This window comes from Capra hircus, chromosome 22, assembly GCF_001704415.2.
Source record: "Capra hircus breed San Clemente chromosome 22, ASM170441v1, whole genome shotgun sequence".
Classification (NCBI taxonomy): Eukaryota; Metazoa; Chordata; class Mammalia; order Artiodactyla; family Bovidae; genus Capra; species Capra hircus.
In genome coordinates, this window is record NC_030829.1 from 15,330,441 (window position 1) to 15,353,668 (window position 23,228).

Genomic DNA, 23,228 nt, shown 5'->3' on the forward strand with positions numbered 1-23,228 from the left:
GTTCAGGGGCTGGGGGTGTAGACGTGGGGGTGGGGATCCCACCATAACAACTGCCATTTCTTTTCTTTTTTGGTGGCGCCATGCGGGCATGTGGGATCTTGGTTCCCTGAACAGGGAAGGAAGCCATGCCCCCTGCATTGTAAGCGTGGAGTCTTAACCATGGGACCACCAGGGAAGTCCCCCAACACGTGCCATTTCTTCCTTTAGTTCACCTGCTCAAGAACCTGCAACTACCTCTGGGACACACGAGATTCCTTCCTGTCCCCCAGCCCCACGCGGGCTACTTCCGGCTTTTCAACTACTTCCGGCTTTTCAACTACTTCCGGCTTTTCAACGCTGACAGGAGACTGCTGCGTGCACAGCGTGCGCACTTCATCAGTGACGGAAGGGGGAGTCGCTGGAGGGAGTGAGCAGTAACATAATGTGGGGCAGGGGTAGGGATGGGGGTGTTAACTTACAGTAGAAGAGCAAAAGCTCAGAAGGCTGAGAAACACCCTCCCCACAAGACTAAAAAGAAGGGAGAGTTGGGACTTTTCTGAAGGTCCAGTGGTTAAGACTCCATGCTGCCAATGCAAGGGGCCTAAGTTTGATCCCTGGTCAGGAAACAGAAAATCAAGATTTCACATGTAAAGTGGCACGGACCAACCAAAAAAAAATTAATTAAAAAGGAAGGGAGAGACCTAACACACGCAGGAGAGGATGAGCAGACTCTCAGCAATGAGTCTTTTTACACGACAGTCGCTTGACACTGTATCTGGCACCAGCAGAGAATAATCCAGTCTTAAAAATGGCTAAATTCTTTAAGACAAATGGAGTGTTCTACCTCTAAGGGCAAGAGCTCTGTTTTGTGATCTTTTTCAAAGAATCTTTTAATGCATCACACATTCCCCTGCTCACTTTCTCACACAGACAACACAGAACATAACATCCTTGCTGACTCAGCACCAACATTTTGAATATAAATTATTTTACAGGGCTAGAATGAGGCCCTCAGAGCCTTTTTAGATACAGATGGCTGCTGGCCCCTTTTCCAATGTCCAAATTGCTAAAGCTGTTGAAGTCTCATTACTTATTTATGAGAGGTTTTCTATTTCCTTCCCTACTCTGGCTTCTATAAATGTACCTACCTGCAGAAACCTAATCACCTTCCTAATGATGGCTTCTGATCCTTTAAGGATGGAAAAACCAGATAAATAAGCTTCTCAGAATGACTTCTGGAACTGGAACAAAGGCTCTTTCTAAGCGAGGGCCTGGATTCCTCTCTCGGGAGTAAAGTACATGGACTGTGTTAAATCAATTCCAGTGCAGAACTGCAGAGTTCAGAGGACTCTTTATGCACCTTTCTCAATTCTCAGCTGTGTTACAGATGGCTGAGGTAATCTCCTTTTATACAAGGTGCTTTCCAGCCACCTCTCTGTTATTTCTAATAATGGTGGGAAGAGGCATAATTGTGAGCTTTTACATAAGCAGCAAGCAGGTTACACAGTACCTTCCTCCATCCCTTCCCTTCTGCCCCTCAAAACATGCTAGAAACCTCTTGGACTTTGGAAATTCCTTAGACAAAATTTTAAAAAATAATTTAACACTTCATTACTAAACAGTAGGTAGGTAACTGGAAGGATTGGTGAATAATGAAACATTCAAACCTGAGTCACCAAAAGGAAAATAATAGAAACATGTCTATAGTGTTTCAAACAACTGGAAATTGGCTATAATACTAATTCTTATATTTAAAGTCTTATATCATGGACACATTTGTAATAACACTGCTGAGTGTGTATGTAAATACATTTATTAATCAATCCTTGCCTTCCTGGACAAAGTATATTAACTACTATTACCTGATATTTTAAATTACAATCAAGTCTTCATATTTATAGTTCTAAACGTTACACAGTATACACTAGTTTCATAATTACAATGAATCTGTATATAAAAGTTCTACTCACCACTAACACTTTCAGAATTAGGTGATTCTGGTAGGCAGATTCCAATCTGTGATTCTCTAAAATATTAAAAGGGAGAAGTAAGGTCTCTCAGATAAGAAAGCAGATGGGAGTTGTCGTGAGGTGAGGTGAAGCCTGTGCTAAGGGCAGCCGTGTCCGGCCACAGAGCCTCAGTCAGTAACCATGCGACTGCTTCCCACCAAGCAGTAACGGCTACTGCTTCCCACCAAGAACATCAAAGAAACTAAAGACACATTTTTCAAGGTACTGAAATAGCACTGTGATCTGAAATTATTTTTTAAAATATTAATGCAACAAAGAAATGATTCCACAGACAGCCACCAGAAAAAGACTGTGTGAGCAGTAACAGTAAAATTGAGAGCAACCTCTGAATAGTAGTAGGGCAAGAAATCAAATTTACAAGGATTAACTTAAAAGGAAACTCAAGTTTCCATCCTCACTCAGCAAAGGAGACACTGTGCAGGTCCCAAGTTGATATTATTGTTTAGTCGTGTCCGACTCTTTGCAACCCCATGGACTATAGCCTGTCAGGCTCCTCTGTCCACAGGATTCTCCAGGCAAGAATACTGGAGTGGGTTGCCACTTCCTTCTCCAGGGAATCTTCCAGACCCAGGGCACAAACCTGCATCTCCAGCATTGGCAGGCGGATTCTTTACTGCTGAGACACCACAGCAGGGCAAAAGGACAAAAAAGGCAGATCCTGAACAGAAGTATCACCTTGCACAGAGAGGTAGTGTTAGGCTGACCTGGATTTGAACCTAAACTCAGTCAGTCAGTCACTTTGTGACCTTGGGCAAGTTACTTAACCTCCTGACACTCAGCTTCCTTGCCTACACAACAAGCCTGACACTACCCTTCTCCCAGGGTTACTGTCAGGATTAGAAATACTACAAAAACCATAGCTCAGCTGAAGGAAAGCACTCAGCAAATAGTAGCTAGCAACTATGCTCCAATAAAAATTAAAAAAACATCTTATGAGACCAAAAACAAATAAATGGTATGTTAGTCACTTAGTCATGTCTAACTCTTTGTGACCCCGTGGACTATAGCCTGCGAGGCTCCTCTGTCCGTGGGATTTCCCAGGCAAGAATACTGGAGTGGGTTGCTGTTTCCTTCTCCAGGGGATCTTCCTGACCCAGGGATCAAACCCAGGTCTCCCACATTGCAGGAAGATTCTTTGCAGGCAGACTCTTTACCGTCTGAGCCACCAGAGAAGTCCCAAATAAATGGTATCTGTTGTTATACAACTAATATAAAGAAATTTTAAATATCTGTATGGTCCAGAAGTTCAGGCCTAGACTTCTTCCTAGTGGTTAATATACTAATAGCATATTTATTTGTCTGACTGAATAAATTAATTAAAAAGAAAACTGCCTATCAAGACCCTTTTTAAACTATAACCAAGTTCATCTTTTACCACAGAGACAGGCAAGAACACCCTCCTTCACTGAGTTCAATGGCAGGCCTCTGCCCCACACAATTACACAAGTGGTTTTCAGATCCTAGACACAGAGTATGGTGATGATTCAGTCAATCTTATCCCTAGCGTAAAACACAGTATAGTATGAGAAGCACAGGATGGATAAGCCTGGCTCTGCCATTTGCTGTCTGAACCTTGAGAATGCTCAGCATCTTTCTCCATAAAAATTGTAAAATAACTTCTATTTCAAGGTGCCCTGAGGAGGGGAAAATGAGGAACTATGGATAAAGTGCTTAGCAGGGCACCTGCTGCTGCTGCTGCTAAGTCGCTTCAGTCGTGTCCGACTCTGTGTGACCCCATAGACGGCAGCCCACCAGGCCCCCCCGTCCCTGGGATTCTCCAGGCAAGAACACTGGAGTGGGTTGCCATTTCCTTCTTCAATGCAGGAAAGTGAAAAGTGAAAGTGAAGTCGCTCAGTCGTGCCTGACTCTTAGCGACCCCATGGACTGTACCAGGCTCCTCCATCCATGGAATTTTCCAGGCAGAGTACTGGAGTGGGGTGCCATCGCCTTCTCCAGCAGGGCACCTGGAACATAGTAACTACCAATACATCGGAGCTGTGAGAATCGTGACCTGGAGATCATGGGAGTTCCCAGAGCCTGTGAACTTCTCCTTATGTCTCCACAACGAGCCCAGAGCAACATCTATCTGCTTTGCCAGGTAGCGGTTCTAAGAATCCTATGATCGAAGCAATGTTTCTTATAGGCAGATAAAGACATAAACACAAAGCATCAAGTCTTACCCCATGAGGTTAAAAATTCAGCAGCATATCGATAGAGGCGGTTCATGATCTCTATCACGATGGCATAGATTATGCTGGGCACGTACAACAAGATGCTGGTCCACTCGGACCCGCTGTCCTCATGCAGGCCCAAGGCCCAGGCCTCCATGTCGAAGTAAATCATCATGACAAACAGAGAGAAATAGAGACAGAGGCACACGAAGGGCAGGGAGACCAGGTAAATGCGCAGCTGTCTCTTGTAGCTGGGGTAGAGTGGCTCCTCCCGGCCAGTGACTGGGTTGATACCCAGGACTCCGTGATACCCTGGCCGGGGCTCCTCGAACTTCCTCTTCATGACCAGGGTACCCCACCGGTAGGTCATGCTGGCACAGCCTCGCTTCCACACTTCCAAGATCACCGTGGACCAGATCAGGTTGAATGAGGCAAAGATCACGTACTTGTCATAGTCTTCCCACGCAAACAAGTAGTAAGGTAACCCAATGATGGCCATGGGGATTAAGGCAAACGTGAAATACTCCAGAAATCCAAAGTAAAGAGCGATGGTTTCTCCAAAGTAGCCACGAATTCTGTCTACAATCAGAGGGGGAAAAAAGAGACCTTTAGCACAGGCTGCCAAAGACTTTTTTTGTTTAATCATTTCAAGTAAGCTTACTCACTTTACTTAAGTGGGGATCATTTAACAACCTATTTCCCAATCAGTGTATAATAGTAAATTCATCCTCCATCAAGTACAAAAGTCCCGCTTGTGTGCAGAGCAAGCGGGACACCTCCCTGGGCTTTGGGCTCAGGCCACAGCTCCCGGGGCTGCTCTGCAAGGCATCCTGGGGCTGCTTCTCTTTATCTCCTCACTGATGGATGCCCTTTCCACAAGGGAAAACTCACCTTGGGCTCATCCCAAATCTCCAAGGTTCCTAGTTTAAATTCAGCCATGGCCAATGAACCATCTTTTTATTTTTTTTACTGGCCATACCTCTCAGAATGCAGAACTTCCCCAACCAGGGATGGAACCCATGGCCCCTGCAGTGGATGCACGGAGTCTTAACCACTAGACCACCAGGACGTCTCACAGCCAATGAACCATCTTAATTTGGGGGTTTACTTTATGGTCCCCATTTTTATCTCACTTTAATACTTTAGAGTAATAGGGGTTATTTTCAAAGAAGACTCCCCATCCATAGTATCCTGCTCCCCTACTACCCAAAGCTATATATTTTCACCAATGTGTCATGGCAAACTTTTCAATACCCTAAAGAAAAATTATTCAAAAGCACAAACAATATTCTACATGTTCACTTCTAGAACAGCCATGGAACACATTTATCTAAACTTTCATACACCCACTGGGCAGAAGAAGGGCCAAGCAACATCACTGTTAATTGTCTCTGAACTTGACACCAGCTAACTAATGCAAAAGAGGTCACAAACACTGTGTCCTTTGTCAGCCACATCTACATGGGCCAGTTCTTAGACTGCAAAAGCAGCCTGCCTTGGGACCAGGGTGGGGTGCAGGTGGTAAGGGAGGTATAATAGACAGAATTAGTACTTCTTGATTAATTACATGCAGTTTTAAAAAAAGAAAAACACAGTGTTTTAAGATAATGCATCAGATCAGTCTATAGGGATGGTTCAGATTAAACAAAGATACTATTTTCCTCTATCTTTAATTCTTCTATTAACTCAGGAGCATGCTAAAATTAAAAAAAAAAAAAACAGAGGGTATGACAAACTAACCTCAAATGAGAATTACAAGCAATTAAAAAAAAAAGAAAAAGACACTCATGGGCCTTGGCTCCAAATCAAACCACCTCTCTCTTTTGATCTCAGGGCAAGCTCAAGATCATCCTGAGCCCCAGCTCTCCCAGAGGCCTGAAGGCCACTACTACACCCGTGCTCAGCCTTCACCATCAACTCGCTTTTCCCCACTCGCTTTCTAAGATATAGCTACTGGAGACTGTCACTTTCAAGATCTAGAAGTAATATTTAAATTTACAGCCACCTAAAGGCTAAACAAAGTGAAATAATGTCATATAAGTGAAACATAAAATGATTTTTACATCACCTGGAACTATCAACATTTTTCCTTTCAAAGAATTCAAGTAAAAATTCAAAATGCAATTTCAAAATTGGACCCTAAAATGATTTTTTGCTCATTATGACAATATTATAATGACCGTTTTCAGAAATGGAAACTTAAAGAAAATTTTAGAGGAATTCCTTTAAACAAAGTCAAAAAGGCAATGTTCATTAAAGAAAAACTGACAGTAATACTTATGGTGAAAACTACCAGCTTAAATATAATCTTTATGCTTAAAAAAATCACTAAACCAAAAAACTTGAACATCCATACTGACATAAGTTTACACAGAATAATGTTCAACATCCACTGAATAAATTAATGGTTATTCTTCTAAGTGTCTTCAGAAAAAATGGACAGATCCAGTAATGCACACCAAGATCCTTATGAATTATTTCAAAAGATGCCTAGGCCTGCTGGTCTGCTGCTAAGAACGAGCAGAGCTTGGCCCACTCCAAATAATTAGCTCTAAAGAAACAGCAATTTTCAAATACGAAATATTCATGGTCAAAGTGGATTCTTACAAACTATGTTCTACAACAAATTAGACACACACTCAGGATGGCCACTCTGGATTGTCCGTGTCACCGGTGACATTTAATAAAAGCCTGTAATTCACTTCATCTAAAATGATATTAAGAATAAAATAAATAGATCATGCAACCCACCTTATCCTCCTCACCATTTTCCCCCCCCCACACACAGCTGGTAAATCCTGCCCATCACAGAATTAAATATCCACCCAAGAAGGACATCACCACTGCTGCGTCCTCCTCTAAGAGAGCTGGCACTGACACGTACCTATGGGCTGAAACTTCAAGGTAAATCGAGTATACCAGGTGTCCTCAAGCTTCTTCAGGGCCTCGTTGTCATGCAGTGGGAACACCTGAACCACAATGCCAGACGTGAGCAGCCTCCTCACTGTGGAAGGAAAGTATGAGATGGGTTTGAGATTTCTTGTGACACACTTTCATCGAAGGCTACTCAGACTCTCCAGGAAGAGAAAAGGGCTACATAAAGACCAGTCCTGTCCTGCCTGCTCCCAAGGGATATTCTTCTGTTCTTCAGGATGTCAACATCTTTACTATTTTCTTTGACTATGAAAACAATACAAGTTGATGTAAAATTTTCAATCTTACAGAAATGCACAGATTAGAACTGGAGAGGCCCTGGTTATTCTCTCCCTTCCACAAAAAAAAACCACTGTAAGTAGCAATTAAGTATATAAGCTGACTTCAAAATAAACACCCATAAATATTTATTTTAGATACAAAAGGAACCATTGGCTACATATCATTCTGTAATCTCATGGAGTGGTAGTAAATGATGAATGTTTCTCAATGCCAATGTAAACAGAACATGAATATCCTTTTACATAGTGTCATAAGATTCCCTTCCATGAAATGCAATAATTGAACTAACCCTCTATTGAAAAATATTTATTTCCTTTTTTGGCTATTAGAAATAATGTTAAAATTCTTGTAGATATAACTCATCCCACGTGCCTTTGATTTCCTTGTTATATATACTTAGAAGTGCTAGGTCCAAGAGCAGAACATATGTGTATTAAACTTAGATACATATTACAAAACAGCCTCTAGAAAAATTTTACTTATCTGTCTTCCCACTACAGTGAAAATAAGATGTTCAATTCATGCTCACTGATACGGGGTATTTTCAAAACCATTTTTCTCTTTTCTAATCTGCTAACAAAGGCTTACATTCACAGCCAGCAAATACCAAAAAAAAAAAAAAAAAGACTTCCTGCTTTCAGCAATCATTTGGTATGATCCTAACACTTGTGCACATATCTAGGCGATGAGACAGGCTGGGACCTGGGACCCTTCACAGAAGTGTTTGCACCTGGACAAAAGTCCCTTGCAGCAACAGAATATAAGGGACTAAAACTTACCTTACACAGGCCAGGTGCAGTTGGAGCAAATTATGAACAGTGAGATTGAAAAAGGCCACAAACAACTGCTACTTCTGAGGCACTGAGAGCAGAAGCAGGGTACTGCCATGATCCCTGCACACAGCACCACTGAGGGGGTGGAGAGAGCAGGTAACGCCGCCCTCCATCCTGACCCACCAATCCTCGCCCACCCTCACACCTGACCCGGTCCCCTGCCCTGCACCCCCAGGAGCGAGCAAGGGTATGGGTTACTGCTTTCCCATGTGCTGCAGCATGAGTCCCAGTAAAGCCCTGCATGAATTTCACCTGGCCTCTTATCAATTCTGTTGAACAAAGAGGCCGAAAACCCAGGTCAGTTACAGAAAGACAAACACTTTTAACCGAAGACAATGTCCCCTAGTGATAATAAATGAACACGGGGTAATCTTTCACCCATAATTATTTAGAGTGATTCTGGGTGGGCAGGTCTTCGGATCTTTCTGAGGAAATGTGTTCTGTTCACGGAGAACTCAGATGCACTGCCTTATGCCCTATCTGGGCACATGGGGTACTTTTCACACGAGTTCCCAGCAGTCTCTTCCTAAAGACAACAGCCGCTTATAAAATGGAACTCATCAAGAGAGAAAAGCCTGCTGTTTGCATCCGTGGATAAGCTCTGAGTACTTTAAGGTTTATCAGCTCATCTCTACTGAGGGCTGCCTTCTTTATCTCCAATCTAACTTGTTCCCACAGACAAGTGATGAGCATATCAGGCAGCAGGCCCCTCAAGGAGGACAGCAAGTAAGGATCTGCAGCATGGAAGAGAAACACGATATAAGTTCTCCATGTAGATATACTACGTGTGACAAAGAGAGATGGCATCTCAGGACAGAGGTCCTATTACAAACCCTTCAGTGTAATTTTAAAGAAAACCTAACTTCTTAGAAATGAGGGGGGAAAAAGGATAATAAAGAGGAGATATTTGATACTAACAATAGGAAAAATTATCAAGATGACCACGAAGGATACTGTCTTTGGTTAAATTTGTTTGTCTCAGGTACGTGTAGAAGTATTAAAATCATACTGGTCAAAGGACTGCTGGAAGCAGGAAGTATTTTTCTGATTTTGATACTTGCTGTTGGTGAACGTAGGCCTTTGTTATCAAGTTAGAAAAGATAAAACTGATTTTGAAGATATAAGAAAAAGTACGGATCTCAAAAACAAAAAGGATTCTTAATAGCTGATTCTCCTTACATCTCATGCGTAAGTTATACAGAGGGGAAAAGTTGAAAAGCTAGGGGTGTGATAAAAAGCCTCGTTCTCCATGACTAAAAAAGGTATATACCCAAAATATTAACAACTAGAGCAAAAAAGCATACGGTTTAAGTTATATCAGCTCTGGTGCTGTCAAATCCATTTTTAAAACATTTTTATTCTAAAGTGTTATGGTGAATTGTTTTCTTCAGCTAACAGGAGTGAAAGTCAATCACCCACATCAGTTCTCATTCTTAGCTCTTACTGAGGGATGCACAGCTGTATCTTATTGTTCTATCACTATCCTTTCCAACTACTACATCAAGTTTAACTTTGAACTGACTTATGGCATCTAAATTACTATTTTACTATTTCTAAGCTCTTTTTAAAGGAATTGTTCCATTCTGCTATAGAAGACATTCAAGGCCTGCATAAAAAGCCACTTGTAAACCTCTAAAAATAGGGTTGCAAACTAAGGGACTCAGAGAGACTATAAAGCTTCAAGTCCTAAATTACTGGGCTTCTCTTCACCACCAGTGCCAAAAGCATGGTTCTGGTTTCAGCTTCTAAAAATAGAGGAGGTGTTTTGTTTTGTTTTTTTCCTTCAGTCAGTCCTTGGACTTTTCTCTTGTCAGCTAAAAATGTAATTAACATGAGCCTTACCGTCAAAGGAAAATATAATGCTGTCTGTGCCTATTTAAAGAAAGGAACAGTTTAGGACTTCCTGGGAGGTCCAGGGGCTGACTCTGTGTTCCCAATGTAGGGGGCCCAGGTTCAATCCCTGGTCTCTCTCTGGTCGGGCAACTAGATCCCACATGCTGCAACTAAGATCCCATGTGCCGAAATCAAGACCCGGTGCAGCCAAACAAACAAAAATAGATATTAAAAAATAAAGAAAGGAACAATTTAAACCAGGATTCCTTTAAGAATGCTGAATGATCCACTGTCAAGCACTAGGACTATTACCTATTACAGACGTTTAAGAATGAGTCACACTAACCATAATCTAATTTAAGGGAGACTGTACCTTGGCTTATACTAGGACCCTCTAAATAAAATAACACAATGACAATACTAACACAGCCTTCAGTTAATGTGACATAAAAGTAAACACAGAAGTCCCTCTCACAATTCCTTACAGTGTCTCTTTGCAACAGGGAGGAACAGGTGATGCTGCCTGCAATCCAGCAGAGGGGTGATGAGCACCCAGTACCCACAGGGAGAGGAGGCTGCACGGGGAACACAGGGCCCCTGCCGCCCCTGCCACTGGCCCCCGTCCCAGGCCCTGCCTGCATCTAGCGCTCAGGTGTGAACAGACCCCTCCTGTCTTAAAGAGGAACAAACTGCTTCTCAGGGATACCTGTGTTTTCAAAATGCATTTTTATATTCCGGCATTGTTTCATCCCTGCTTAACATAATAACTGCAAATATGTATGTGGCAAAACACAGTGTGTGTAGAGACATACAGATATAGATACACAGATATATGGTACGATACCCAGCAATACACACAAACACACACATCAACGGTATGTCTTATATGCATGCCTGCTACAGGATATTTACTTGACATTCTCTCTATTATTCTCATAAGGCAATAATTTTAGAAGCAGAATATATCTGACCACTCTAATTTATCCATCTGTATACGCTAAGAGTCGGACACGACTGAGCGACTTCACTTTCACACATTGGAGAAGGAAATGGCAACCCACTCCAGTATTCTTGCCTAGAGAATCCCAGAGATGGGGGAGCATGATGGGCTGCCGTCTATGGGGTCACACAGAGTCGGACACAACTGAAGCGACTTAGCAGCAGCAGCAGCATACATAAGATATTCAGAGGTAGTTATTATCCTAAAAAAGAATAACAATATAATATTTAAAAACCTCACAAGAGATTGCCACACTCCATCCATCAAAACATGACAATCATCTGATAGACATTTTGAGACAGGGCTTTTACCTAAACTAAATAATATCCCTTAGGATAAAGTTAATATATAAGAAAGTCTCCATTCTCTCAAAGCCTCTTTAAAAAGAAAAGTTTTCGCTAGGTTACCTGCATGACTGTTAATTACTAGGAATCAACACGCAAAGGCAGTCAGAGAGTCTGAGATCTCAGCTCACAGAGACAACTAGAAAAGGGATGCCCCCAGATGGCTGCTGATGACCAAGACACACGTATAACCAGAAACAGAATGTGGCCCTCCTGGTGACAAGTGGTGGCAGAGGGCAGGGTTCTCCTGCACACTGAGGGGTGAGAAACTACTGTCCCTGTACCCAGAATGCAGGCTGAGGGGGTGCTCCCTGTCTGGGACCGCAGCCAGACCAGAGACACAAGGCTGGAGGAGGGAAAGGGCACGTCTGCCGTCTTGGGAAAAGCGCTGCCTACTGGCACGAAGGGACGGACATAGGCAGCACAGCAGCTGTGGTACTGGTTGGCCAAAGATAGACGGAAAGCTCAAACCCAGCAACACTCCTCTTAAGAACAGGGCTCCGGGGATTTAACCCTCCCTGGTGGTCCAGTGGTTAAGAGTCCACCTTCTAAGGCAGGGGATGAGGGTTCCATCCCTGGTCCGGGAACGAACAGCCCACATGCCACAGAGCAGCTAAACCCATACACCACAACTACTGAGGCCAAGCACCGCAACAGAAACATCCTGCATGAGGCAACTAAGACCCAACACAGTCAAATAAATGAAGGAATAAAGAAAAGGGCTCCACAGAGGCTCTAAGATGACCCAAGGAGAACACACTGTCAGGCAGAATCCCAGTTCCTGACCACCACAGTTCCTGACTGGAGGCCCCTCAACATCCCCTCTTCCCAATATACACACTTCCTTCCCAGAACAGCTGGTCTGGAAAAAACGGGTTCATTAAAAAAATAAGCAAATGCCACAAAGAAACTGACATCAAACTATGCAAGAATACTATAAGAGAAAAGAGGAAAGTCATTTTTTTTAAATGCAGAGAAGAAACACAGCAAAAAAGTTACAGCATAGAGCAAAGAAAAATTATGGAATTCTTCAAGGAGTTCATGAAATTAAAGCAAGCCACACCTCTGAAATTAAAAAAGAAAAACCTATGAGAGCTGAAGGTGGGAGCCTGGAAAAGCATAATATCAGAAAAATAAAACTATTACAGATACAAAGAAAGTCACAGTAAAAGCTACTGAAAAAGTAAAGATTCAAAGAACAAAGCTGGAAAATGGTGGTCATGCCTAAAAAATTACATAAAAACTTTAAAATATTTCAAGAATATATAAGACATATATATATAAGCATATACATTACATACATATACACACACACACACACACACACACACACACACAAATGGCATTCTTAAAGACAAGAACAGAAAATAAAACCAAATAACTCTTCAAAGGTAACTGAAGAAAATGTTTTTGAAATCATGGTAATCTTTAATCTGTACAGCAAAGACGATATGTCCAACAAAATACTGCTACAAGATAATTAATATTAAGACATACACAGATAACTGGAAATGCAGACAAAGAGGAATGATAAGCATCTACATTCAAGTTTCTAGACATTTCCCAGAAGTCACACAGGTCCACAAGGAGAGCAAGCAAAAGCATCCATGCCACATCACTAACTCAGAGACATGGGAAAGAACATAACGCAGTTTACAGGGAAGCCCGGCAGCAGAGAGTGAACACACTCTTGGTTCCCGAGCGCACACGGGACATTTTCCAAGACAGACCATATGTTAGGCCTCAACAGATTTAAAAAGATATGGATTATAAAAAGTATCCTCTGACCATGGCGGGATAAAGTTGGAAATCAATAACAGAAGGAAAACTGAGGAATTCACAAATGTGTGTAAAGTAAACATCACATTCTGAAACAGCCAGTGGGTCAAGGAAGAAACTACAGGGGAAATTAGCAAATACCTAGAAATGAATGAAAACCAAACACAATATACCAAAACATATGGGACACAGAGAAAGCAAGTCTAACGGGGCAGTTAATAGCAATAAATACTTATATTTAAAAACAAGAAAGATCTCAAATGACAACCTAATTTTACTATTAAGGAATCAGAAGAAGAAGAGCAATTTAAACCCAAAACTAGCAGAAGGAAGAAAATGAAAAAGATTGGAGCAGAGATAAACAGGATAGAAAGATAACAGAAAATTACAAAAACCAAAAGTTGGTTCTTTGAAAAGATCAACAAAACTGACAAATATTTAGCTAGATGAACTGAGAAGAACAGACAACATAAAACTACTAAAATCAGAGATGAAAATGGGTATGTTACTATTGATTCTAAAGAAAGCAGAAAGATTGTAAGAGTATACTATGAATACCTGTACACCAACAAACTGGCTAGCCTAGATGAAATGGACAAATTCCTAGAAACACAAAACATAGCAAAACTAAATCAAGAAGGAAGAGAAAACGTGAACAAATTTATAATTATAAAGCAGCAACTAAAAAAGTCTCATGACAAAGAAAAAAACAGAACTTGATACCTTTACTGGTGAATTTTACCACTATTTAAAGGAAAACTAATACCAATCCTTCTCCAATTTCCCTCAAAAATTTAAGAGGAAGGAACACTACTAACTCACTCTATGAGGCCAGAATTACCCTGACACAAAGTCAGACAAAAGCACTACAAGAAGAGAAAACTATAGACCAATATCCCTTATGAACAATGATGCAAAAATCCTCAGCAAAATACTAGCAAAGTCAATTCGGCAACATGTTAAAAGGATTATATACCATGACAAGTGGGATTTATTCTGAGAATTCAAGGATAGTTCAATGTACTAAAATCAATCTATGTAATACATCACATTAACAGAATGAAGAGGAGAAAAAAAAAAAAAAACCCACATCATGCTGAATGGTGAAAGAATGAAAGCTTTCCTCTAAAATCAGAAATAAGACAAAGATGACCACTTTCATAACTTTTATTCAACATGCTATTGGAAGTTTTAGCCTGAGCAAATAGGCAAGTAAAAGAAACAAAAGACATCAACACTGAAAAGTTAAAAGTAAAACTGTCTCTGTTCACAGATGATATCATCTTACATGTAGAAAACCCTAAAATTTCCACAAAAATACTATCAAAGCCAATAAATGAAGTCAGTAAAGTAGCAGGACACAAAGTCAGCACCTAAAAATCAGTTTCATCTCTATACACTAACAATGAACTATCTGAAAAGATAATTATGAAAACAATTCTATTTTCAATAACATCATGAAGAATAAAATACTTAGGAATTAACTAAGAAGGTGATGGGCTTCCCTGGTGGCTCAGATGGTAAAAAATCTGTCTCCAGTGTGGGAGACCCAGATGGAATCCCTGGGTGAGGAAGATTCCCTGGAAAAGGGAATGGCAGCCCACTCCAGTAATTCTCGCCTGGAGAATCCCATGGATGGAGGAGCCTGGAAGGCTACAGTCCGTGGCATCACAGAGTCAGACATGACTGAGCTACTGACACACGACACACAAGGAGATGAAAGATTATACAAATAAAAACTATAAAACAATGCTAAAGGAAATTAAAACATATATAGAGACATATCCTACATCCCATGGGAGTTTATCTTGTTAAAATGTCAATACTATCCAAAGTAATCTACAGATTCAATGCAATTCCTACCAAAATCCCAATGATGTCTTCTGCAAAATTAGAAACACCCATCCTAAAACACATATCCAGTTTCATGGAAACTCAAACAGCCAGAACAACTTTAAAGAAGAAAAACAAAACTTCCTGATTTCAAAACTTACCACAAAGCCATAATAATCAAAACAGTGTCATACTAGCATACAGACAGACTATACAGGCCAAAGGAATAGAATAGAGAGCTCAGAAACAAACCCTCACATATGTGGTCAAATGATTTTTACAAGAGTACCAGGGCGACTCAATGAGTGAAGAATAGTTTTTGACAGGTGGATGCTAGGAAAACTGGATATCCACATGCAAAAGAATGAAGTTGCTTAACACCATACACAAAATTTAACTCAAAATGGATTAAAAACCTAAACATAAAATCCAAAACTATAAAGTTCCTAACATAAAACACAGAGAATAAGCTTCAGGATGGTGTCTTTGGCGATAATTTCTTAGATATGAACCAAAGGTACAGGAAAATGTTAAAATTTTGTGTATCAAAAGACAGTATCACCAAAGTCAAAATTGGCAGTCCACAGAATGGGAGAAAACATCTGGGGAAAAACATTTGCATATCATATATCTCATAAGGGATTAATATCCAGAATACATAGAGAATGCCTAAACCTCAACAATCACAACAAAAACTTGATTCAAAAATAGGCAAAGGACATACATAGATATTTTTCCAAAGAAGACATACACTCAGTATCAACAGTCACTGCTAAGTTATTTCAGTCGTGTCCAACTCTGTGCGACCCCATAGACGGCAGCCCACCAGGCTACCCCGTCCCTGGGATTCTCCAGGTAACAACACTGGAGTGGGCTGCCATTTCCTTCTCCAATGCATGAAAGTGAAAAGTGAAAGTGAAAAGTAAAATTGAAGTCACTCAGTCGTGTCCGACCCTCAGCGACCCCATGGACTGCAGCCTTCCAGGCTTCTCCATCCATGGGATCTTCCAGGTAAGAGTACTGGAGTGGGATGCCATTGCCTTCTCCTCAACAGTCACTAGGTTAAGTGCAAGTCAAAAACTACAATGAGATAGCACCTCATACCTGTTAGGATGGCTACTATCAAAATACCAGAACATTGGGCAACTGTGGGCAAGGAAGTGGAGAAACTGCAATGCTGTACACTGTTGGCGGGAATCTGAAATGGTACAGTCCCTGTGGAAAACAGGATGCAACTACTCTGAAAAAGTTAAAAACAGAATCACCATATGATCCAGGAAGTCATTTCTTGTTATACACCAAAAAGAACTGAGAGCAGGATCTCAAAGAAATATGTGTATACCCATGGTCATTACATCATTACTCACAATAACCAAAAAGTGGAGGCAACCCAAGCAGCCACTGATGAAGGCGTGAATAAACAATATGTGGTACATACATACAATGGAACACTGCTGCTGCTGCTGCTAAGCCGCTTCAGTCGTGTCCGACCCTGTGCAACCCCAGAGACGGCAGCCCACCAGTCTCTGCCGTCCTTGGGATTCTCCAGGCAAGAACACTGGAGTGGGCTGCCATTTCCTTTTCCAATGCATGAAAGTGTAAAGTGAAAGTGAAGTCGCTCAGTTGTGTCCGACTCTTAGCCACCCCATGGACCGCAGCCTACCAGGCTCCTCCGTCCATGGGATTTTCTAGGCAAGAGTACTGGAGTGGGGTGCCATTGCCTTCTCCACAATGGAACATTGTGTAGTTAGCCTTAAATAGAAGGGAATTCTGACATCTGTTACAACAAAGATAAACCTGGAGGACATTACACCAAGTGAAATATGCCAGTCACAAAAAGAGAAACACTGTGTGATTTCACTTATTTGAGATACATAGAACAGTCAAAATGGTCAAGACAGAAGTAAAATGGCGGTTGCCAGGTCTTAGAGCAAGACAAGGTGGGAGAGTGATTATTTAACGGATACAGAGTGTCAGTTTCAACAAGACGGAAAGAACTATGGAGTTGGATGGTGTTGATGGCTGTAAAACATTATGAATGTATTTAATACCACTGAACTGTACATTTAAAAGTTTTGGAAATGGTAAATTTTATGTTATGTGTACTTCAGCACATTAAAGAAAAAAGAGAGAAACTAAGAGATATAATAACAACAACAACAAAAAACAAGTGATCTATGATTGGATCTTGGTTTAAACAAACTATTTGGTGACAAGTGAGAAAGTCTGAATATGGACTGACTTGGGCATCTGTCCTCCTGGATGACACTGATTATTATAAGGAAATGAGACTGGGGACACAAAAACTGATATGTTTAAAGAATTTCTTAGGCAGCAAAAATGCTCTGGGCCTTGCTATTATCTGGGTTTTAGGAAAATTTGGAATTACATGTCATAAATACTTTCAGTCTACAAACTGATATTTTCATTCAAACGGAATTATACAAAATCAGAAAGTTACAAACTGCTAATCTGCATTCAGGTATGATGTCCCACTGCGACTCTTCTTAAGCCTTTCTATGTTTGTATCTGTTCATACCCAGTGAGATGAGAGGAGATGGGAGGAAGGCTCCAGGAGAAGACCATGTGTCTAGTTTTCATTCCTCCAGAGATTTTCATTACACTATAATGTCTGGGCATACGGTAAACTTGGCTAATTTTAACTGAGTAATATGCAAATGCATTCACACTGAATTTTAAGCTTACTGAATGCTGTGAACCTTGATAAAGAAGAAGTTGAGAACCATAAAGAACAAATAAGTTGATCTAAAGCTACAATATCATGAAGGTCTAAAGGCAAAATATATAATGGTGAAAAAATAAACTATTGTAAAGTTGTGTAAGTTTTTCAGTAAGGGTGGAAAAAGTCATTATAATTTGTTATTTACATATACTAAGCAAAATATAATTGCATTAGAATGTATATTCGTGAAATTAGTTGACACAATAACTTACATAATGATTTTCCTGGGTACAATTTTGCCTGGGGATAACCAGGGATCATTTTTTCATCTCTGGCTCGAAGATTTTCAAGTTCATGTTTGATAATGAATTGACGTTCTGCCATGCTGAGGAAATCATCGTTATCATCTAAAACAAAACAAAAATTCATAGTTATTTTCTCAGTATTAGCCAAAATAAAATCTAAAATATTCAAATAACCTGGGATTATGAAATAATGGTATAGACAATAAGTAATTACCATAAAGAGTAATCCAAGTAATAAAAATTACACAGAAAAGGATATAAGAATAAAAATATTCTGTAATGCCTTCACATACTACAGTTATTCAATCATCACGCTAATGATTGTATGGCTCAAACAACCAAATGCAGGGCAACAACTTGCTTGCCCTCATTTAACTGAAATGAACAGAAAGTAATATATTCTTTAACAATATTTTTAATTAGGAATGGATCTGAAGTTTGCCTACAAGGCAAATACTCTTCAAAACTCTCAAGCCCAGGCCAATTTCCTTGTGGAATCCAACATCCCTCACATAAATGAAGGAGAAGAAAGTCTGATAAGAAAATAGTGTCATTTTTTGACAGGTGAATCCCCTCAAATGTGGTGAATTCCACCTCAATCATTTATTTACCAATATATAAAAATCCAGAGTGACTGAGTCTGAAGAAGTCCAATTGTATCTTCTAACTCTGAAAGGCCTTGGAAGGGACCAGCTAGTTTGGTTCTGAAAGCAACCTCCCACTCTGCTTTCACAGCCATCCTGGATTTCACAGTTCTTTCCAGAAATCACTCTCTTCTGAGAGTGATTTTGAGGCCAGAACAGAAGCAAGACAGGGGATTACAGGATATGAAATACTACTGTGCTTCTTACTTATATCAATCTAATGAGCATCACCATTCTAAGACTTAGAATTATATAAATAAGTCACATATGTCATCTTAGTTTATGATCATCTATTCCAGAGGCTATCAAGTAAATCTGTAACCCCAAACCTGATCCCACTTGGTTTGATAAATAAAATTTTATTGGTACATAGCTTCATTCATTTGCTTCTTATGGCTGCAGGCTGCTTTTGCTTGACAAAGGTTGTGCTGAATAACTCCGACAGATCATAGCGTCCACACAGCCTAAAATATTTACTATCAGGCCCTTTACTGGAAAACTTTGCTGACCCCTGATCTATTCATCAAAGACTTCATTTTGATAAACTGACTCTGATAGAAACAATCTTGGAACTTACCATCAAAATCTTTGAAGTTGTGTCGGGTCCCATACGTGAAGGCTCTCATGGTGTTATCACTGCACTCTTTCACCAATCCCACTGCTTCCGCCCCCAGCAGCAATCGAATCTTGGAGGCACCGACAAGATATAAGTTCTGATTTTCTAGTGTTTCTTTCTCATATTTATTTAACAACGGTCTAAACAACAGCTGAGCGCCTTCGGAAACAAAAGATGAGCACAATCTCGGAAACTGATAAACAGAAAAGTTTCAAATATGAAAGCCTTTTAAATAAGTATTCTGTTTCTAGTTTGGCAGAAGGCAAATAAATTATATTAACAATTTAAATCCATTTCCCAAATAAATAACAAATAAAAGTAAGTTGGGGAAGGCAGTTCTTTATAGCTTTTTGAAATAAATGCCAAAACTGGAAAATGTAATAAGTGGCCTGTCAGTTACTCAAATTAGAAGTAGATATTAGACAAGAATCAAATACTTGTTAGCTCTAAATATAAAACTGCACTAAGTAAAAATATGAAGCAAAAGGATATAATATAAAAAATACAAAAACTTAAGAAAATTAATTTGAAATAAAATATCCCAATAAAAATGCAACAAATGTAACACAATTATAGAAGACTGCAGATTGTGTGAATGTTAAATACTGAATAATAAAGAGTGAAATAATTTTCCAATGATTATTCCCATAAATATTAATACAGTCAATTAGGTTTAAAGTAGATATTGTTATTTGATAATGTATATGTAATTATTTCACTTAGAAGACTGTAGAAAAAGGAATTTTTCCTAATTTTTAATTTCTATCTATATCAGAGTTTTTAAGGTGTGTTTGTATCTTTACTATTTATCCTCTATGAAGTGTTGACAGGAGTTATAAAAATACCAATCAGATGGAACAGGATAATGAGCAGAATTTATATTTTACTTACCCAGGGGGTTAATAAGGTTAACTTGCTATGGCATTATTATTTAGGTACTTTACAACAGAGGCGTTAAAGGCTTTAATTAAAAAATAAATAAAAGGTATGTTCAATTTAAAGAAAACACAAATGGCTCTTAAACAGAAAATCCTTAATGTCATCCATATTAAGATAAATGCAAAACAACACCAATATGTAATTTTTCAATTCTCACACTACAAAAATCAAGTTAGATTGAAAAAATAGATGGTGGGGGTGTTAGCCACGAAAGTGCTCCACCCCACCCAGATCTCCCCTCCAAAGAATTTGCTGTGAGAAGCAGAGCTGACTGACACCATCTGCTTGTCCCCCTTTGGCTGCAGCACCCCCACACCTAGGCCACGGGCTGAACCCCACGGGACAGTGGAATGAAGCCATTGTGCAATGCTGAGCCTGGCTAATATGTTCTCAGAACCACCCTGTAGTCTGAGGCTTTTCCTATCCAAGTCTCCTTCCTTCCCTCTCTCCTTTCACAAGCTTCAGACATGTACTTAAGTCAGAAGCCTATCACTGTCTAAGCCTGCTCCTTCCTACTTTATCTTTCTACAGATGATCCTGTCCACAAACCTCCTGTGCATTAAATCCCACTTGGCATCTCTTGCTTGAAAGACCCAAATGACCCAGCATGTAGGGAGGGTACTCTCAGACATGGCTAGGGGAACAAAAACTGCTATAACCTTCATGGAGAACCATTAGTCAGAATGTTGTTCTGAAAAAGAGCACTCTCTCATCGCAACCCCCCACACCTGAAGCAATGACTTGTTCATGTGATTCCTTTAGGATTTGTTTTCATGCCACCAGACAACACGCTTTTAGAGCTATTCTTTTTTAACTTTGGCAAATGAGGATTAAACTCTCTTTCCAACCCACCTGCCTCATTTCTACCCACCATTCTCACAATATCATTATATCATCCTTTTCATTCCGTCAACAGTACTTTCATTATTACGACTACATATAGTTGAGCCTTACAACATGCTATGATTTTCCTTTCCTACAATTTACCATGTTCCCAAAAGTTGGTATCTATCTTGTTTCATAATGTGCTTAGTTTATTATATACTTACTGATAATTCAATCCCCCAAGCTAACTGATTAAGTCTTCCCTCAATACATTGCCATGAGAAAGAATCTGACAACATTATCTTTTCAGAGATCTTATCTTTACCCTCACATGTTGTTGGCAGCTGGGTGAGTTCAGAATTCTAGACTGAAACCATTTTCCTTCAGAAATGAAGATATTACTTCACTGCCTTCTAGCTTCCAGTGTTTCTGACCTATTTTCTATTTTTGGAAGTCTGTAGTGTCTTCCTGTCCGCAGGATTCTGAAACATTCCAATCATGCGCCAGTTTCAGCCAGTCTGGGCATTGCATGGGCCCATTCAATCTGAACAAGCATACACCAGTCCTGAGATTTTCTTTGATGATTTCTTCCTCTCCTTTTTCTCTGTTTCATTTCTAGAACTCCTTTTATTCAGAGGTATATACCTCCTGGACATTTTTAGGGGGTGTTTTGTGTGGTTTTATGAAGTGTCTGATGAAGGACTGATGCTGAGGCTGAAGCTCCAATACTCTGGCCACCTGATGTGAAGAGACGATTCACTGGAAAAGACCTTGATGCTAGGAAAGATTGAGGCCAAGAAGAGAAGGGGACGACAGAGGATGAGATGGTTGGATGGCATCACTGACTTGATGGACATGAGTTTGAGCAGACTCAGGGAGATAGCGAAGGACAGGGAAGCCTGGCGTGCTGCAGTTCACGGGGTTGCCGAGACACAACTTGGTGACTGAACAATGACAACGAAGTGTCTGCTCGTGTAAAATGCCCTCCACCTCTTTCCCAGGTCCAGCCCCCTTTCTGCCAGAGAGCTGAGGGTTAAACTTTGGCTTTCTCCATGAAGTCATCCCTTACCACCTGAAAAGCATCACCAAGCATCACTTCCTCCTTCCCTTTACTTTCATAGCAAGCACACATACAAGACTCATTTTTAAGTATCCTGCGCTGTTTTCTAACAGCTTTTTCATTAGCTTTTTTCCTATTCCTTTGACTTCCTGGATCTAGCATTCAGTCTCCTTACCCTGACAGTAATATCTTTGCTGTCGGAGACACGTTTCTGTCCCTCTTAGCATCACAACAAACACGTAAAGAATACTCAAAGATATCATACATTTGACAAATTTTTATTAAGTACCTACTATGTACCAGGTACTATACACAGGCATAGAGTTTACAGCTGTGAACAAAATCACTCAGGTTGTTTACAGTCTGAGAGACTTACAACCCAACGTTGACCTAAGACCTCCTCTCAAGTCCTAGGTATAGAACAAAGAGCAAAGAAATGAACATGAATTTTAAAAATAGATCAACCAGAAAACTGTGAAACACATTTGTAAATACAGTTTTACTCAAGTGGGCATGACTAACTCGGAGTAATATTCATTTACTCACCTCCATCCTTCTTTTTAGTAATGATCCTGGCTTTCAGCCATTCTTTGGTTTCCTCCTTGACATCCTGAGCAAGTTCTATGACGACCAAAGGCAGGAAAGAACTCTCATGAGTATCCAGAGCGGATAAGGTCACTTTCATCTTTGACAAACTTGCTGAAAATAAAAAGTAAACATGGGTTCTCAAGGGAAAAAACAAACATAGACTATATCTGTATTTTCTCTTAATGAAAATTAACCACAATTCACCACAAGTCCGGCTTCTTAGACAAAAGGAATTTTCCCATGATCCAGATGGGTTACATGCCAGGCTCACCCAACGGTTCACAGCACTTGTGGGGGCCAGGCCCTGCACAAAAACAAGGGAACAACACCCTTGTTTGTAAGCAGATCAGAATATGGTGGAGGGGACATTCAGGTAAGTGATGGGATAACAGTGTGAAAGGTACTCTCACAAGAGGACTAAGAAAGTATTTACAGAGGGTGTGACTGACCTGAACAGGACTTAGAAGGATAAACGAGAGTTTGCCAGATGGACAATGGATGGCAATCCAGGTAGAGGAAATAGAGTGCCCCCTACAAAATAATGATGACA

The 23,228-nt window shown here is 40.2% G+C and overlaps 1 protein-coding gene across 2 annotated transcripts in view; it reads right to left on the reverse strand.

Moving 5' to 3' along the window:
• The window catches only part of ANO10 (anoctamin 10), a 212,068-nt gene that overhangs the window by 177,809 nt on the left and 11,031 nt on the right, over nucleotides 1-23,228 (reverse strand). For both annotated transcript variants that reach the window (XM_018066945.1, XM_018066946.1), the window contains exons 2-7: nucleotides 22,637-22,789; nucleotides 19,228-19,425; nucleotides 17,974-18,108; nucleotides 7,065-7,184; nucleotides 4,190-4,759; nucleotides 1,950-2,005 (exon numbers count right to left, since the gene is read on the reverse strand). In XM_018066945.1, coding sequence (XP_017922434.1) covers nucleotides 1,950-2,005; nucleotides 4,190-4,759; nucleotides 7,065-7,184; nucleotides 17,974-18,108; nucleotides 19,228-19,425; nucleotides 22,637-22,775 — 1,218 coding nt within the window. In that variant the 5' untranslated portion in view covers nucleotides 22,776-22,789. The remainder of the gene's footprint in view (nucleotides 1-1,949; nucleotides 2,006-4,189; nucleotides 4,760-7,064; nucleotides 7,185-17,973; nucleotides 18,109-19,227; nucleotides 19,426-22,636; nucleotides 22,790-23,228) is intronic.